This window comes from Emys orbicularis, chromosome 5 (assembly GCF_028017835.1).
Source record: "Emys orbicularis isolate rEmyOrb1 chromosome 5, rEmyOrb1.hap1, whole genome shotgun sequence".
Lineage (NCBI taxonomy): Eukaryota > Metazoa > Chordata > Testudines > Emydidae > Emys > Emys orbicularis.
The window spans coordinates 112,994,276-113,014,368 of record NC_088687.1 but is presented as its reverse complement, the minus strand read 5'-3'; the positions used below and the strand labels follow the sequence as shown (position 1 = coordinate 113,014,368).

Here is a 20,093-nt window from a genome sequence, read left to right as displayed (position 1 = left end):
CTGAGTTTCAGTAGCATTCTGCAGGGACATCTTCATATCACTCAGGATCAGGACATAATATATTATGTGATTCCACAGTCATATAATTTAATGAAGAATTGTGCTCCAGAAGTAAAAAAAAACTTTCATTTAAAAAATGTTTCTAGCCTATAGAACACACATAAATTAAGTAAATAAAACATGTTTTTTGTTTGTTTCAGTTTATGATCACGGGAGTTAGAATTCTCTCAAATTCTCTGCCAAGATGTATTTCACCCTTTAAATATTAAAAAAAATTTACCTCTGTAATCTCTTCGTCAGTCAGTTCTGCAAGTTGATTTTGTGTGTGTGAAGAATTACTCCCTCTTAACCATTTATTTATTTGAATACCACTCCTTCAGAAGAGAAGGGTCTGTGTTTGGTAGGATATTGTTATGTTGTGGGATTCTTTTTTAGGATTCTTTGTGCACTGATCTAATAACAATCTTGCATTTGACAGACAGACAAGGCAAGAGGCTTTGGGGACAGAATTCAAGTCCTGTGGGTTAGTCAGCCCTAGTGGCCTGTGTTTGAACTTTCTTCAGTTGCCCGTATATATTGATTAAATAATATTATTATTGGCAATTTCCCTGAGAACCATCGAGCAGCCTGTGTCAGGAGATCATTGTGTTATTAATTCATATACACATTGGCATGGCTTTATGAGATTGGCAGTCTGTGTCATTAAGACAGTGCAGCTCTACAGGAAATATGTCTTAATAGATTGGCAGTGGGCTACCAAACCCCTTTGGAAAGCTTTGCATGGAACTTGTTGGTATGGATTTTCTGATGGCCAAGTCTAGATCTGCATTGCTGTATGTTGAATACTATTTGTGTGAATTTTCTCAGCTGCAAGTCTAGTTCTCCAGGGTGAATACTAACACCCCAGTTTGGGACTGGACTGTAGATTAAGTTAACGCTTGCCATGGAATTGAAAAACAAGCTCTTCTACAACAGATGGCTGCAAAGTACTTTACAGGTTGTCTTGACTTTACCTCTAGTGCTTGTGAATGGCGTGTTTTGTTTAGAACAGCACAAACATAAATATTTACACCTTATTTCCTGTTTGAATTTGTCTAGCTTCAACTTCCAGCCATTGGATTGTATTATATCTTTCTCTGGTAGATTGAAGAGCCCATTATTAAATATTTGTTCCCTGTGTAAAAACTTATAGACTGTAACCAAGTCATTCCTTAGCCTTCTCTTTGTTAATCTAAATAGATTGAGCTCTTTGCGTCTTTCACTATAAAGCTTCCTAATCCTTTAATCATTCTCGTGGCTCTTCTCTGAACCCTCTCCACTTTATCAACATCCTTCTTGAATTGTGGGCACCAGAACTGGACACAGTATTCTAGCAGCAGTCATGTTAGTGCCAAATACAGAGGTAAAGTAACCTCTCTACTCCTCCTCAAGATTCTTCTGCTTATGCATCAGAGGATAGCATTAGCTCTTTTGGCCATACAGTGACATAGGGAGCTCATGTTCAGCTGATTATCCACCACAACTCCCAAATCTTTTTCAGAGTCACTGCTTCCCAGGATAGAGTCCCCCATCCTGCAAGTATGCCCTACATTCATTGTTCCTAGATGTATACATTTAGCCATATTGAAATGTGTACTGTTTGCTTGCACCAAGTTTACCAAGAGATCCAGATTGCTCTGAGTCAGCAACCTGTCCTAATAATTATTTTTGTGTCATCTGAAAACTTTGTCAGTGATGATTTTATGTTTTCTCCCAGGTCATTGATTTTAAAAAAAGGTATTTGGCATAGGGCCAAGAATAAATCCCTGTGGGACCCCACTGGGGAAACACCCATTGATGATGATTCCCCATTTAATGTGTGCCATGTTAATTTTATATCATTCAAGTTTTTTAATCAGAATGTTGTGCAGTACCAAGTCAAACACCTTACAGAAGTCTCTAAGTATATTACTTCAATACTAGTGCCTTTAACAACCAAACTTGTAATCTTATCATAAAAAGGTATCAAGTTAGTTTGATAGACTCTATTTTCCATAAACCCATGTTGATTGGCATTGTGACAGGGTTGGGACTCACCACCGCAGCGTCTCCTACTGGTCGTCTCGGGGAATCGGTTCGATCCAGTAGAGTGCCTCCTTCTGGTGGTGTCCCATCTGTCGTCCCACCAGGGGTTGGCGTGTGGACCCACTGTGCTCCCGACGCACAGAGTCCTCTTTCTGGACCACTGCCCTCCGACAGTGTCCTTCTGTCCATTCGCGCCCCCTTCCGGGGTGGGGGGGGATGATCAACAGTCCCACACCTTTAAGTCCGATCCCTACAGTCCAGGATCTGGCGTGGTTCCGGCTGGCTGCTCCCTGCGGCCTATGGCTTAGTGTATGGCCAAAGGGAACAAAAAAGGGGGGAAGGGGGGGACCCAGGCCCGCCCACTACTCTGAGTCCCGGTCCAGAGGCCCTCTAGCGACAGCCTTGCTGTCCTCCTTCCTCCTGTGACTGCTCCTCTGGACCGCTTCCCCAACGGCCCTTCTCCCCGCTAGGCCTTTTCCTTCCAGGCCTGCCGCCTGGCAGGCTACGGAGTAGGACCTTCTCCCGCTCTCCAAGGCTGGCCTGCACTGCGCTGTCCGTGGTGCTGGCCTCCCAGCTCTGGAGACAGACCTTCCCCTCTGAAGGCCTGGGACAGACTGACCGCTCTCTCCCTGAGCAGTCTTTTATATGGCTGAGCTTGGCCCTGATTGGCTGTCCCCAATCTGGGCTCTGATTGGCTCGCAACAAGCCTTTCCCTTATTGGCTGCCGGGATATGCAGGCACCCGGGCCTGCCCCACCCCACACTCTCCGTGCGTGGGGCAGCCGCCCCACCACAGGCATTAATTACATTACTGTCCTTTTAATACTTTATTAATCAAGTCCTGTATCAGCCACTCCATTATCTTGCTTAGAAGTCTGTCTCAGGTGTTGGAGGAGCATAGGAAGGGAAGAAGAATGGTTACTGTGTATAACCTCAGAAACTCACTCAGCACATGTACCCCTTACTCCTTCATATTCACAGATTTCCTTCCGGTCAGACTGGAGATGCTAAAGATCATGGTCACAGGCATTTATACCTCTTCCATGTTTTTTAATAGAATATATGTCCAAATCCCCCTGGCTGCCTGGAAAATGTCATCCCTTGCCTTGAGTATTTATAGAGATCTAAAACACAGTGTTCTACGAGTGTGGCACATGCCCAGCAAAAAATTACCCACTCCTTGACCACATAAAAAGATATGATAGTAACTAATATGCTGAATAAAGAAACAAGGCTTCTCTCGTGGTTACTGTAAAGTAGTCACAAAATAAAATCTTTATTGTAAACATTATTGTAGATTGTTTCACATGATTATAAGGAGGAATAAGTGAATGATTAACTATGTGAATTAGCTGCTTTTTTTATCAGATACATCCAGGGCACAACAATATTTGGATTTACATACACACTTCTTTTCCAATGCCACTCTCCCAAAAAGTATATTCTACCCCACACTAGTATCTCTCATCTTTCTCCCTTCCCCAACTCTCTCACCCTTTAAGGAAAAAAAGTCCCAAATGGTACTGTCCCACTCCTCACCTCATGCCTCCTTCTTTGTCCTCCTGCATCAATTTTCATGTCCTGTAATAATCGGGGAAAGAGGCTGAAGCCATTGTGTACTACTTCCCTATGTATGGTGGCAGTTGCATGGCGCCACTGTAGGAGACAGACAGTAAGCACTGATGGGTGAGAGTGTGGTGTCAAAGCAGTTGGATGGCAGCTTTCCTGCTTCCTCACAGCAAAGGGCCACTTCAGTAGTGAGGATGAGTGTTTGAGACCCCTAGTCTTCTCACCTTTTCTTCCGTCAGTACCCCGTGTTGCTTCTCCTCTACTCACTCTACTTCCATTGCTAATTGGAGCAAATGCCAAGAGGGGCAATCCTTGGAATCTACAGGACCCACTAGATTTGTGGATCCCTAAGCACAGTATGGGCAGGATGTATGCCCATTAATTATATATGCGTGTATATATAATATCACTATGTGTAATTTGCTCATGTTGAACTAGGGGGAAAAGAATATTGATGGCCTGTTTGTATCAGTGAGAGAAAATAGAGGCAGTAGTGTATTCCTAGTCACCACAAGTAGATAATTACATTAAAGTGCAAAATATTTTAAGTAGGGCTGTCAGTTAATTGCAGTTAACTCACACGATTAACTCAAAAAAATTAATCGCGATTCATCGTCGTTTTAATCGCACTGTTAAACAATAGAATACCAATTGAAATGTATTAAATATTTTGGACGTTTTTCTACATTTTCATACAGTATTCTGTCCTATAATTGAAATCAAAGTGTATATTATTTTTATTACAAATATTTGCACTATAATTATGATAAAATAAATTGTATTTTTCAATTCACCTCATACAAGTACTGTAGTGCAGTCTCTTTGTTCTGAAAGTGCAGTTTACAAATGTAGATTTTTTTTTGTTACATAACTGAACTCAAAAACAAAACAACATAAAACTTCAGAGCCTACAAGTCGACTCAGTCCTACTTTTTGGTCAACCAATCGCTAAGACAAAAAAGTTTGTTTACATTTACAGGAGATAATGCAGCCCTCTTCTTATTTACAATGTCACCATAAACTGAGAACAGGCATTTGCATGGCACTTTTGTAGCCGGCATTGCAAGGTATTCCGATGCAGAAACTACAGAACCCAAACCACCAAAAAAGAAAATCAACCTTCTGCTGGTGGCATTTGACTCAGATAATGAAAATGAACATGCGTCGGTCAGCACTCCTTTGGATTGTTATCAAGCAGAACCCATCGTCAGCATGGATGCATGTCCCCTGGAATGGTGGTTGAAACATGAAGGGACATATGAATCTTTAACGCATCTGGCACGTAAATATCTTGCGACGTCGGCTATAAGAGAGCCATGAGAAGAACGCCTGTTCTCACTGTCAGCTGACGTAAACAAGAAGCGGGCAGCATTATCTCCTGCAAATGTAAACCAACTTGTTTGTCTGAGTGATTGGCTGAACAAGAAGTAGGACTGAGTGGACTTGCAGGCTCTAAAATTTTACATTTTTTATTTTTGAATGCAGTTTTTTTGTACATAATTCTACATTTGTAAATTCAAATTTCATGATAGAGATTGCACTATAGTACTTGTATTAGGTGAATTGAAAAATACGATTTCTTTTGGTTTTTTTACAATGCAAATACTTGTAATCAAAAATTAATATAAAGTGAGCACTGTACACTTTGTATTCTGTGTTGTAATTGAAATCAGTATATTTGAAAATGTAGAAAACATCCAAAAAATATTTAAATGGTATTCTAGTATTGTTTAACAGTGCGAGTAATCGCAATTAATTTTTTTAATTGCTTGACAGCAACCTAATTTTAAGTGCAAGAAATTGCATTTATACTGTTGACTCAATGGGAAAGACCAGTCTGGAGACGCTGTTTCCTGAAGGATATCAGGAAAAATCAGAATACATCAATTGCTTACATATTATAAAGTATAGAATTTTTCCATGTTAACAATTTAAATCACAGTGGCTGATTATAGTAAGCGTTGCTATTGAGAGAAAGACAAATTTTGTCAGGGCATTGTGGTATTTGCCCTGAACTGACAGTGTATATTATGTTGCAGGTGAGTTGTGTGAGGAGAAACTAGATTTCTGTGCACAAGACTTGAATCCTTGTCAACATGACTCAAAGTGCATCCTGACACCCAAAGGATACAAGTAAGCATAAAATATTGTCATAGTTCAACTACACTATTTCTACCATTCTCTTATTCTACTCCAACCCTTCAGGGTTTGTTTTCATGTGGGTCAATTCTGCTATCAATACACATTCATAATAATTGTGATCACATATCAATGGCAGAACCTGACCCATTTGTTTTCATATACACCTATGTATTAACTTGAAAAGTATCTAGTGAATTAACTGTTTTTTCAGTAGTGTGGATTAAATAGGACCAATGAAGAATGGAGAGTTTCATTCTCTGTGACAGTCTACACAAAATCCTTTTGGAAACTTGGACTGTGAAGGGAATAATTAAGTTAAATTAAAGAGGGATTATTGTACTGCTTTGTGAGTAGTAATTACAAGACAGGTTATTAGTAAGACACATTGAAGCCATTATAAAATAAGGAAGTTCATCACCAGGAAGACTAATCTTTAATTACAAGACATGCTTATTAACATTAATTAGTATGCACTCTTAAAAAGTATTTTAATGGACTTTAGATTAGTAGATTTAGGGAACCTGCTGCTTTCAACTGTCATTCATGAGCAACCTGTTTTATGTGATATATTTTATTGTGTTCAAAATCAGCTTATGCCATTAAAATTGATATTCTTAGCACATTTTAAATAACAGGTTATTTTAAAAAGGCAGACTTTATTTGGAAATATTCAAATGTACATTCAGTGGAGCTAATGATTGTTGGATCAAAATATTAAGAGTTATTTTGATGAACATTGTTGTACATTATATGCATTTATTCATTTTCATATTGTCAATCAATAAAACTATTGTTGCTTCTTGTACTTTGTTACATAGAACATAAAACGTATGTATTACACTTCGAGATTTTAAACCAGAAAATGACACATTCAGTAGCTTTGAGCATGTATCTCACTTAGTCAGCTTTTTAACTTCTTAATAGTGTGCTTTATATTCGTTTTTCCTTCACTTACTCATTTCTTTTTGTCAGATAAAAGACTTAAGACAGATTTGGATACATTTTTATTGATGGGCCTAATTTAAAGAGTTATAGGCATTTAAATTTAAATTCAGTACTTCTAAACAAGTTGTAGGCATAAAAGTATGAGACTGAGTGAAAAATCAGTGAGGTAATCACAAAGACTGATGTAGTTAGGAGTTTGGTAAAAGAGAGAACATATAGTTAACTTTTAGACAGCTGTGTTATTGCAAGTATGGATTTGTAATCTTGTCCATTGATCTGTGAGCTAAATAATTCTGAGCACTCATTCAACTTAATGTGTGAGGCTTTAACTGAAGAACTCCCATTAACGTTAATGATGAGATTTGCATTGTCAAAGCTATGCATACAGTATTGAAAATACACCACTTCAAGTCAGTTTTTATTTTCTTATGTTAAATAAAATAAAAATAACCATACTGCGACCACTTTGGTTCATAGGCAACAGAGTTAGTTCTGTTAAATTCTGTTAGCTGAAATTTTAAAAAAACAGTTGCGATCACTCTAACATGTCTGTGTAAATGCAATGTTGCGTCATTCATTGTTGTCTAATAACTGACAAAGAAAATATTCTGCACAAGAACACAAGACTGGGACTATTTTTCTGACTCCCAGCAACTAAGTTTACCATATTTACTTATTTTGAGTGGATGTACATTACTCACATATTCCAAGCAGAACTATCAGAATGATTCATGAGGGCCCTTCAGATTTACACTAAATATACTTGATATAATATCAGGTAATCAGTAACCACAATGTAAAGGGTAAAATATAAGACCTGGTAGTAATGGGGGACTTTGCCTATCCAGATATCTATTGGAAAAGTAATATGGCAAAACCACAACATTTCCAGTAAGTTCTTGGGGACAACTTTTTGTTTCAGAAAGTGAAGGCAGTAACCAGGAGGGAAGCCATTTTAGACTTGATTCTGATTAACGGGGATTTGGTAATGAATGTGAAAGTGGAAGGCAATTTGGATGAAAGTGATCATGAAAGGATAGATTTCATGATTCTAAGGAAAGAGTGAGAGCAGCAGAATAAGGACAATGAACTTAAAAAAAAGCCGGAAGCAGGGCCACTGCTCCAGGGTTGGGGGACATGGACAAGAGTAAGGGGGCCGAGGCTAGGGCCACAGCTGGGGGCGGGGGCAGGGGCAGGATTGGGAGCAGAGCCGAGGCTGGCAGCCGGGGGGTGGGGCCAGCAGCCAGGACTGGGGCCAGGAGCAGAGCTGGATGCCCCCGGAACATTCCTCTGTGCCCCCTAAAGGGATCCGCCCCACAGTTTGGAGATCTCTGATGTAATTAATCAGTATATACAGGCTCTCAACACCATACTAAAGTTATATTTTAATAGTGCATTATGTTAAAATGTGACTCGAAAAATTGATTTTCTAAATAGTGCTGCACTTCAGAATGAGTTTATAAAATACTCCATCTCTGGCATTTTCTTATGTATATTGTTTTTATAGACAGGCATAGTACTAACCAATATACTTTCCTGTTCAATAGATGTGATTGCACACCTGGATATGTAGGAGAACACTGTGATATTGACTATGATGACTGTCAAGACAACAAGTGTAAAAATGGAGCACAGTGTACTGATGCAGTGAATGGGTATACATGTATATGCCCGGAAGGGTACAGGTGAGAGAGACTTGAAGACAGGACAAACATTTATATTTTTATCATACCACGGGGTGATTTTGTCTGAAATACTGGTTTTTGTGTTTGTATTTAGTGGCCTTTTTTGTGAGTTTTCACCACCAATGGTTCTCCCTCGCACCAGCCCTTGTGATAACTATGAGTGTCAGAATGGAGCTCAGTGCATCATAAAAGTAAATGAACCGATATGTCAGTGTTTGTCAGGTTACCAGGGTGACAAATGCGAAAAGCTGGTCAGCGTAAACTTTGTGAACAAAGAATCCTACTTGCAAATTCCTTCAAGCAAGGTCCGCCCTCAGACCAACATCACTCTGCAGGTAAGAAGGGGTACATTGGCAAGAACTGATCTTGAGCTATGGTCATTTTCTTCATCGTAAATCACTGCAAGTTGACATGTGCCCTGATCATGTATCATGGGGGAGAAATAGATACATATAAAACAAATGTATACATACAAAAGTTGTCATTAGTCAGTTAAAAACTTTAGACTCTCTGACCTACAGAGAACTAGAATCACCATTGAAATTAGCATCACAACTGATGGATGTTTATCATCTGACTATCCCAATTAATGTTTTATAACAAAGAAAGAAATATTGGTAATGACCATGGGAATGAGTGCAACCCATTTAGCATGTCAGATTTATTTGGATTCATTTGCTTATAAATTAGTGTTTCTTTTTTCACTAGATTGCCACAGATGAGGACAGTGGAATCCTGCTGTACAAAGGTGACAGAGATCATATAGCAGTGGAGCTGTACCGTGGTCGAGTGAGGGTCAGTTATGACACAGGATCTTATCCAGCATCTGCCATTTACAGGTGAACCCAAATACAATAAATTACAGTTCAAGACAAAACGTGTATGATCTCCTGCTGTCTGGGGTCTAACGTCAGATTTTGCAGTAGACATTTAGAAGAAGGAATATTTTTTGACAAAATGTAGTGTCAGACTTTATGGAGTTGAAAGACTACTACTTCTTAAGCACATAATTTCAATTGTAAAATTACCTTAATATGAAAAATGGTATATAGAATGGTATGTGTTAAACTGAAAAGAAAGGGTAAGTTTCTACAAGATATTTACACTTTTTTTTTTTTTTTTTTTCAGAACAAATACATGCAAACAATCTTTCTCTTTTATTCTTCTTCACAGGTGATTTCCTAGTCTGTAGTGAGGTCTAAAAGTTAGTGTTACCTGAATCACCTGAAACTCCATAAACCAAAGTGAAATTGCAATTTCTCTGTGTCCTCCATGTCAGACATGCCTCTACAGTGGGGCATTTCCCTCCATTAGCAACTGGAGGCAAACTAGATCTTTGGTTATGAGCCAGGGTTTAGGACCAGCTCTGAGAAAGAATTTCCCTCTGCTTCCAAACCTGTGCAGACACAGGCTCCACATTTCCTTTTGTAATAAGCTTTCCATAGGATTTTTGGACTATTTTAAACTACATTTTTCTAATTTTCTTCATTGGCTTTTAGGTTTTTCCTCCTCAAAATTACTATCTTCAAAAATACCTTCTCCTAGGTTTCTGAGGAAACTTCATGGGGAAGCACCATGGGGCAGCACCCTCTCATTCCTCAGAATTGTCAGATTGCGACTGCAAGGGGAAGCAAAAGGCCAAAAGATTTCACCACTATTTGACCCCAACTACCACCACCAAGAAAGCTCCCAGGTGCAAATGTAAGAGCTGAGCTGGTCCTTAGGTTAGGTCCACACCAAACCAGTTAAACAGGCTGCAAGGAATCTTCCCTCTCTGAAACCAGGCCAAAAGCCAGCAGCATAGAATCCTGAGTAAGCTTTTCAAAGCATTCTTCCCAGACAAAATCTTTTCAGCATTTTCAGAAAGGAAACACAAAAGGGGTGTGAACACAACTAAAGCAAACTCATTTTAAATCTGCGTTGAACCCTCATGATCTTTTTGGTTTGGTTTGGTTTGGTTTTGCAGTATTGACTTATCTCCTACTCATGGTTATTATGACCATATTTATGTGGGTGTACAATAAATGATAAATATTTGATGGAAATTGTAGAAGCTGTCATCTATTTTACATTTTGTAGGGGACATTTTATTTAAAATAAATGAGAAAACAGAATTAAAAACCTAATTTTTTTCTCATGAGGAGGTAGGAAGAGGGGATCAGACCAGGCTAACTCCCTTCAGAACCTGGCTCAGATAAGGAGGGCAGGGTCACACCCCTGTAGATGGGTTTGGAGTTCCCAGATCATGGCACGCACATGAGAGGGGAATGTGGGACTCACAGGCACCTTGCCCCTATTCTCCTCCAGTCCCCCTGTCACTTACCCCTGTATCCCCTTTTCCAGTGTCCCACCCTCTCCACTCCTTATATTTCACTCTAAGACAAGACTGCTTTCAATACAGTGTGTTCCCATTCATTCTTCCTTCTGTTCCTAGAGTGTTTTCAAAGGTCTTTGTCAGTGATGGCAGCTTACCTTCACAGTTAAATAATTCTAATATTCCCACATCTCAACGATTGGGGCATTTTGCTGAAGGGGCATTCTTACAACAAGACCTTGTTGGCCACTCAAAAGGCCATATCACTGTTTCTCAAACTGGGACTTCAGTTAAACATTCAAAAGTCCACTTTGACCCCATTGCAAAGATTGGAGTTCATAGGAGCTTACCTCAGTGCAGTAACAGCCAGATCCTGCCTCCCAAAGCACAGGTTTATAACCCTATTGAATTTAGTCACCACAATTCAAGTCAGGCCCCAAACATCAGTCAAAAACCTACATCAGTCTCCAATTGTTGGGGCAGGTGGCAGTTGGTACTTTTGTAATAAGCCAGGCAAGGTTACACATGCAGTGCCTGCAGGGGTCACTCAGAACTCTTTATTCTCTGAGCAAACACAGCTTGAACAGACTAATCTCGATTGGTGAAAAGACCCTGACAACATTTGCACAAGAGCATCCTTTACTCAACTGTCCCCAACAGTTGTAATAACAACAGATGTATCTCTGTGGGGATGGGGCGCACATCTTGACACTCACACTGCTCAGGGCAGGTGGTCATCTCGTGAGACCCCTCTACACATCAACTTAATGGAACTCAGGGCAATCAGGAATGACTGTCTCTATTTTCTGCCATTGATCACAGGCAAATATGTAAAGATCATGACAGACAATATGACGCATGTTTTATATCAACCAAGAAGAGGGAGTGAGAAGACCCTCCCTCTGCACTGGAGCAGTGAGACTTTGGAACAGTGTTGGGGCATTCCGCAGGTAGACCTCTTTTCCACTGCTATGAACAGGAAGTGTTCCCATTTGTTTGAGAGGGGGACTAGGTCGCCACTGACTGGGAGATGCCTTTCTCCTTCATTGGACTCAGGTCTGTTGTATGCATTTTCCACAACACCTCTAATGTCGGTGTTGATCAAAATAAGGTAAGACAAGGCCAGAGTTACGCTGGTGTTTCAGACATACCCGCTACAAGCATCGTTTCCTTACCTCATCCACTTGGCAGTTTGTCAACTAATCACCCTCCAGGCTACCCCTCATATTCTCTCTCAGGATGCCAGTCATATTCTTTACCCCAGCCTCCAAGTTCTTTGCCTCAAAGCATGACTTATTGATGGTTTGTGGGGTTAAAAATACCCTGTTCTGAAGAAGTGAAAAGGGTAGGAAGTGATCTACCTGTAATGCTTATCTACAGCAATGGTCAGGAATCAGCCACTGGTGCAGTCTAAGACACCTTTCACCTGTGTCCTTGAATTAAAGATGATGTGGCTGCCTTTGAGTTCTTTGAGTGTACAGTTGCTCATCATTACAACCTTTCATTCCCTGGGTGGAAGGTTTCTCAGCTTTTGCAGAGCCAGCGATGGTAAGGTTTCTCAAGGATTTGAGGAATCTCTTCCCACAAGTCAAACATCTTACCCAGATTTGGGACCTTAATTTGCTGCTTAGATGCCTATGAGACCTCCCTTTGAGCCAATGGCACCCTCTTCTGTACTTAACTTATCAATGAAAATGTCCTTCATAGTAACCAATACATCTGTTCGAAGAGTTGGAGAGATAGGGGCTCTAACGATACATCACCACTTCACAATATTCTTCAAGGATAAGGTTACATGACAGCCACACCCCAAATTCTTACAAAGGTATCTTCTGAGTTCCATATTAACCAGACCATTCATCTTCCAGTTTTCTTCCCTAAACCACACTGGACTAAGGGAGGATGTGGTACTGCAAACACTCAATGTCAAGAGGGCATTAGCCTTTTACCTGGACAGGACTAAACCATTTAGAAAATTTTCCAGGTTGTTTGTCTCTCTTGCTGACAGGTCTAAGGGATCCTCAATTTTCAATCAAGACCCTAGATAGATATCTGGATGCATTATCTCTTGTTCTCAAGCTAATAATCTTCAACCATTTTCTAGGGTCCTAGCCCATTCAACAATACCCCTTTCTACTTCTGTGGTCTTAAGAATGTCCCCATTGCTGAGATCTATAGAGCTGCAACTTGGACCTCCATACACACTTCTTTGAAACATTATGCAGTAATCCACAACTCAGCTTCAGATGCTGTGTTTGGCTGTACTATAGTATGTTCAGTTTTGGACTCAACTCCAAAGTTTTTCCCACCCCCAGTGAGTACTGCTTGGTAGTCACCCGAAGTGGGGCACCCTTAGGGACACTATTCAAAGAAGAAGAGGTCACTCACCCTGTACAGTAATTGTAGTTCTTCGAGATGTGTCTCTCCCTGTGTGGTCCACTACCTGCCCTCCTTCCCCTCTGCTTTGGAGTTTCCACTATGGAGCTTTGCAAAAGAGAAGGAACGGAGAGTGGTTTGCCCTTGCAGCTCTGTATAGCCTTGGTGCGGAGCATGCGGCTGTGTAGGGTGCATGTGTGGGCTGAACAGGCAGTGCTACCTAAAATCTCCCTCCCATGGGGGGCAAAGCACCTGAAGTGGAGCACCCATAATGGTACACATCTCAAAGAACTACAGTTACTGCACAAGGGGAGTAACCTCTCCTGCTTTCTGCAGTAGGTTTTCACCAGTAAATAGCAATTTAATCCAGATCTTGTTGGTATTCACTCTTAGGAAAGGACTTTTCACTTTAAATATTCTGTTTTATATATCCTTATAAACATAATTGCTTGCTATGAAGACTTGTATTCAGTGTTACATTGATCCTTTTGATTTGTACTTCATGCAGGGTTGATATGTTCTAAAATTACATGTTTTTATCAACTTCCCAAGAAGTAAGATGTGCACAATATTATTGCTTTCTCTTGGTTATCTCCAGCAACTAGTGATGTGCATTGTTCAACCTGGCACCATCTTGTTCCTGAAAACATTAAAATATGTTAAATGAAAGTCAGTGCTGCATTTCTTATCTCTACACATAGAGCTGTGATATGTTTAGTCTTTCTGTCAGTCAGATTTGAAAACCTCAAGTTATATATATGAAGAAAAGCAGTATTATTGTGCACATCTTACCTGATATATATGTGCACTGGTCAGAACATTAGACCTTGCCATGTGGGAATCTAGAACACTGTCTTTTTACTTTTTCACATGTAGCACAGCCGTCTCTCCTCCTTCACCTGCCAAAAAGTGCTTATTCCATTTTACAGGTTTCAGAGTGGTAGCCGTGTTAGTCTGTATCAGCAAAAAGAACGAGGCATACTTGTGGCACCTTAGAGACTAACAAATTTATTTGGGCATAAGCTTTCGTGGGCTAAAACCCACTTCATCTGATGTTAGTCTCTAAGGTGCCACAAGTACTCCTCGTTCTTATTCCATTTTAGACATCTAAACCTCAGGGTTGAAACGGGAAGGCCTTGTCTGAACTGAGAAATTTCAGACATTCTCTCGTCATGCTAGCAAGGAGAGAAGGCATGATACAGACATGCGCAAACACTTCTTTACCACCATGTCACTGTGTTAGGTAGGAGGAAAATGCATAAATATATCCATGCCTAGTCTACCATAGCACTTAAATTAAATTAAATTAATTAATGGAGATATCCTATCTCCTAGAACTGGAAAGGACCTTGAAAGGTCATTGAGTCCAGCCCCCTGCCTTCACTAGCAGGACCAAGAACTGATTTTGCCCCAGATCCCTAAGTGGCCCCCTCAAGGATTGAACTCACAAGCCTGGGTTTAACAGGCCAATGCTCAAACCACTGAACTATCCCCCCCATTGCTCGCAGAAGTGGAGCTGTGAAAGGCTGCATCTACACTTGGAGCTGGGGCTGTGATTCCCATGTCAAGCAGATACTCACGCTAGCTCTCATCAAGCTAGCACACTGAAAATAGTAGCATAGCAACTATACTATAGGCACTGGCAAGTGGCAACACAGACTAGTCCCCCTGACTACAAACCTGACAAACCCTATGAGAATGTATTTGGGGCAGCTAGCCCATGTTGCTGCTGCTGACAGTACTATTGTAGCTACACTTCTATTGTAGCATGCTAGCGTGAGTATGTCTACTTGAGCTGGAATGCATTCCCCACGCTCCAAGTATAGCTGTAGCCCCAGTGCTAGCCCAGTGATGGGAGTATGTCTGTAAATCCTAAGTGTAGACACAGCCCCAATTCTCTGGAACAACAGGTTCAAATCTCACTGGTGTCAACTCAGCTCTTAACTCATTCAAGATAAATAAATGGAATACTGTTTTCATCACTGGAGTTTCATTTTGTTTTGTTTTTTCAATTAAGATTTAAAAATAATAGCGATGTTCACTTTGCATGATCTCATGGCACGTTTTGTAAAGGTAGGGGTTTGTTTGCAGACAAATTTTTTCCTCCTACTATAGTGGACATCATATCTGGTTGAAGTTATATGTATATAGTTAGTAAACTCTTTTGGGAATACTTCAGACTGAAAGGTGCCATTAATATGTAAAATATACTAGTAGCAATACTACAATGCTATAGAAATAGTAATACAATTTATTATCTGTTAATAAGCATGACTGCACATCTTTACTTAAAATCTAGTTGTCAGAAGATTACATTACTGGGGAAGTTTTGCTCTGAAGCTATATACTGTTTAAAGGACAGAAGGTCAAGGAAATCCTAACCAAGATTCAAATGTTTTAAAACTTCTTTTTTTCTTTTTGTTGTTGTTGCAGCGTTGAGACAATAAATGATGGGAATTTCCACATAGTGGAGCTGCTAGCCATGGATCAGATTCTATCTTTGTCTGTTGATGGAGGAAGTCCCAAGATCATTACGAACTTGTCTAAGCAATCAACTCTGAATGTTGACTCCCCACTTTATGTAGGAGGTAGGGGAACTTACTGTTTTCTATTAGAGATGTTATAGCAAATGTACTCTGGAAATATGCATTGACAAAAGCATAGTAAAGGGCCACTTCACTGAATTAATTCCCAAAGATGACACTCAGGGCAATTAATCCTGAAATAGTTTCATTGTTAACTATAGTAGTAGATGATTCAAATGTCTACATAACAATCTAAAAGTAAATACTCGATTGCTCTAGGAGGAGTGTAGTTGAAGGACCAGAGAGTTCCTGGTAATTCATAACTTGTTTTCCGACAGTAAGGATGTGATCCACAGTGCAATATTTATAATTATGCTTTTCCTATTATTATTTAGTTTTAAACAGGATTAGAAAGTGCATAGCATTTCATAGACAAGCCACAGGGGCCTGTTTTTGACTCCTTAGCACCTTGAATAGTCATATATGCCTGTGCAAAATGGGCGTAAATGCTATCATTCTGTTTCAGTGGTGTTTTACATTCACTTTACACTGTAAATATACACACGTATAAATGATGGCAAGATGCAAGGCAATGAAAAAATCACACCCTCCGTTTCTGCCCTGAGGAGCTTACAATTTAGGTTAAATAAGAGCTATGACACAGGGAGAGGACGTTAGGCAAAAGGCAGGAACAGGTGGGGGACTTACATAGTAAAAGGTTGTGACAGTTCTTGCTTTCACACTGTACATACTATGGTAGTACTTTTTTGAATAAGAAATATTTTTTAAACTGACACAATTAGACTCTTGTGAGGATAACTGAAATTGTGGGGTTTTTTGAGTATTTGTCCACACAGAACTCACTGTCGGTATGTGTGCCCCATGCGCACGAGCCCAGACTCTTTAAACCAACAGTGTCCTTTGGGGCTGCTCATGTGCCCTACACACCCATATGCCCCTACAGCAAAGTTATAAAAGGCAGAACACTCCCAATGTCATTGTTCCTCTTCACCACTCATGATAGCAAGTTAGAGCCCAGAGTGTTGTCTTGCTTCCTTGCAGTTCTGAGATAGGATCAGAGTTTACAATTACTTATTAATTTAGTCTTATTGTAGTTTCTGTAAGTTTCATTTAAGCCTGTTGGCTTTTGTTTTAAAGGACTTTTTCCCTTCTTTTTCTTCTGAGTCTCACTTCAGTACCGAGGAGTAGGTCCAATGGCTGAGAATAGCCTCCAGGCTTTAAAATCTGCCCTGCCTGCAAGACAGCTATGCCTGCCAGTGATGCACATAGGAAATGCCTGTTTTTATTTAGGGGAGTCTCATATCCCAAACAAGTGTGCTATTTGTAATTATTTTTCTAAATGCACACAGAAAGCTCATGGCACCCACTTGAAATTCTTTCTGATGGAACACTCAGTAAGACATGTCTCTCACTCTGAGGTCCCTCTTCAGAAACAGTGTCCTCATGCTTCAAAAGCAGGTTCAGCAAGTGCTGTGGCTACAAGACATCATTCCAGGGGTTAAGCCTTCTGATCCTTCTCCTTAATCCTCTTTGGGTAAGTCAGAGGCCCCCCTCCTGCCCAAGATATAGGAAGGAACAAAAATCTGTGGTCATCATCCCCAGTACTAGCCAAGAGGAAAGCTAACCATCATCGTGCCTCTGACTTGCCTAAACTAGCTCCTTCAAAATCACATTGGTACTGTGAGTCATCAGAGATTGTGGGATTGTGTTCTTCTGCAGCAGTTCTACCCCATCCATCTCATGTGACTATCACTGTTTCCTTAGCACCATTTTGGTATCGGTACTGTACGCCACAGATTCATCAGTATTGCATTATGATCAAAATTTATCTGCTAAGACTCCCACGTCAGTACCATTGGCCATGGTACCATAGTCATCGGTACTGCCTTCTATGTCTGCCATGGCTACTTTTACATCTCCTGCAGACCTAACCATCTCTCTGGAACCAGTGTCCCCTTCACTAGATGTTTCTCTTTTACCCGTGGTATCCAAATCTGTGTGTGTACCGGTGTTGAAAATGAAAACCTCTTTGCATCCAGCTTCTACAGTAGCATTTTCTGCTGTTCATACTGTCATGTCTGAGTTTCTTCCTGTTTCTACACCTCAGGGATTTGACCTCTTTTAAAAGAATTTTATTCATCTGCATCGCCATAATCTTCTAATGGCAGCAGAAGCCCTTCTCCTAGATCTCCTCCTCTATGTAGATTGATTCCTGAGAGTAGCATTGGAGGGAGTCCCTCTTGTCACAGATCTCATGCTTCAGAGAAATTTCGTGTTCCCTGGTCTGAAATCTGTAATATGAAATCCAATAAATACAGTTACAAAGTTCTGCACTTAGGAGGGAAAAATCAAATGCACAAATACAAAATGGGGAATTTCTGGTTAGGTAGTGGTACTGCAGAAAAGGTTCTGGGGGTTATAGTGGATCAGCCAAAAATGTGATGTGATTGAGAAAAAGGCAAAGTCATTCTGGGGTGTATTAACACAAATGTTGTATGTAAGACCTGATAAGAACTAGTTCTGCTCTACTCAGCACTTGAGAGGCCTCAGCTGGAGTACTGTATTCAGTTTTGGGTACCACACTTTAAGAAAGCTGTGAACGAATTGGAAAGAGTCCAGAGGAGAGCAATAAAACTAATAAGAGGTTTAGAAAACATGGTGTATAAAGTAAGATTGAAAAAACTGGGCATGTTAAGTCTAGGGAAGAGAAGACTAAGGGGCGATATGATGAAAACAGTCTTTAAGTATGTAACAGGTTGTTATAAAGAAGATGAAGATCAGTTGTCCCCATGTCCACCAATGGCAGGACAAGAAGTTATAGGATTAATCTGCAGCAAAGGAGATTTAGGTAGATAGTAAGAAAAACTTTTTAACTATACATATAATTAAGCAATAGAACAGGTTACCCTGTTGCACATGGAATCATGTCCAAGGTTATGGAATCCCTTTCACTGGAGGTTTTAAAGAACAGTTTAGACAAACATAATGGGGAGAGGATAGCTCAGTGGTTTGAGCATTGGCCTGCTAAACCCAGGGTTGTGAGTTCAATCCTAGAGGGGGCCACCTAGGGATCTGGGGCAAAATCGGTACTTGATCCTGCTAGTGAAGGCAGGGGGCTGGACTCGATGACCTTTCAGGGTCCCTTCCAGCTCAATGAGATAGCTATATCTCCATATATTTGTCAGGGATGGTCCAGCGATACTTGCCTCAGTGCAGGGGATGGATTAGCTGACCTCTTGAGGGCCCTTCTAGCCCTACATTTCTATGATTTGATGTGTATCTGTATCTTGGCTGATTTGAGGTCACTCATCGCAGCAGATCATCACACAGTTCTACAGCTGTTTTCCAAACTGGGCCTCCAGATCAAGTGAGAGAAGTCCACTCTCACCCCTACTCAGTCCATAGAATTTATTGGAGCAATGCTGTACTCCAGATTGGCAAGAGTGTACCTTTCTCAAAAAAAAAAAAAGTGATGAATCACCTCATTTCATACATCGTCTCATCCAAGAATGTCAGTGAAAGGTCTCCTAAATTTACTGGATCATATGGCAGCGTGGACATACATGATTCCATGTGCAAGATGAGCCTCTGGCCCCTTCAGGGCTTGATTTATCAGCAAATCAAATGCAGTATGGACTTACTGGTAGATGTCCTTTTGAAAATACGGTCATCTCTGCTTTGGTGGACAGACGCTCAAAATGTATACCAGTGTATTCTGTTTGATCCACCACCTCCTTCAAAGATTCTGGTGATTGATGCAAGGTGCTTATTTGGTCTTTCTTCAGATGCAGGGCATGTGGTCCTGAGCAGTGTCTCAGTTGAAAATAAATGTGACAGAGCTGAGGGCCACTCTACTAACCTGGAAGGCATTTCTGGGGAGCAGTAAGACCAGGATCTATGGCAGATGCATTTCTGATTCCGTGGGAAAGAACCTGCTTTATGCCTTTCTCTCCATTCTGCTAATTCCCAGAGTCTTCAAAAAGCTGTATCAGGACAAGGGCCAGGTGACAATGGTAGCTCCAGCACGGTTGCATAAGTTCTGGTATTCTGACCTGATGCATCTATCCATCAGACCATCTCTTCGACTTCTGAACCTCTCAGACATCATTTTGCTGAACCAAGGCCTAGTGCTCCACCTGATGTTTGCAAATGGTATCTAAATTTTTCAAGGGCCTGATTCATGCATTTCCACCAGTTAAGGTGTTGTTTCCTACCTGTGACTTGAATGTAGTTCTCCTGTCTTTGGTGGACCCTCCCTTTGATCCCACATCATCACATTCTCTCTATCACTTCTGCTAAACTGACATTTTTGGTAGCCATCACCTCCACTCTCTGGGAAACTCAGACTTTGATGGCAAGGCCCCCTTACATCATTTTTCATAAAGACAAGGTTATTCTTAGACCACATCCAAATTTTTTCCTGAAAATTGGAAAAGTGGTTTCAGGTTTTCAT

General features: G+C 40.6%; 1 protein-coding gene across 1 annotated transcript in view; it reads left to right on the top strand.

The window, feature by feature from the left end:
• Positions 1-20,093, top strand: part of SLIT2 (slit guidance ligand 2) — a 419,446-nt gene that overhangs the window by 389,209 nt on the left and 10,144 nt on the right. The window contains exons 29-33 of the mRNA XM_065405536.1: positions 5,672-5,765; positions 8,267-8,404; positions 8,499-8,739; positions 9,113-9,243; positions 15,528-15,682. Coding sequence (XP_065261608.1) covers positions 5,672-5,765; positions 8,267-8,404; positions 8,499-8,739; positions 9,113-9,243; positions 15,528-15,682 — 759 coding nt within the window. The remainder of the gene's footprint in view (positions 1-5,671; positions 5,766-8,266; positions 8,405-8,498; positions 8,740-9,112; positions 9,244-15,527; positions 15,683-20,093) is intronic.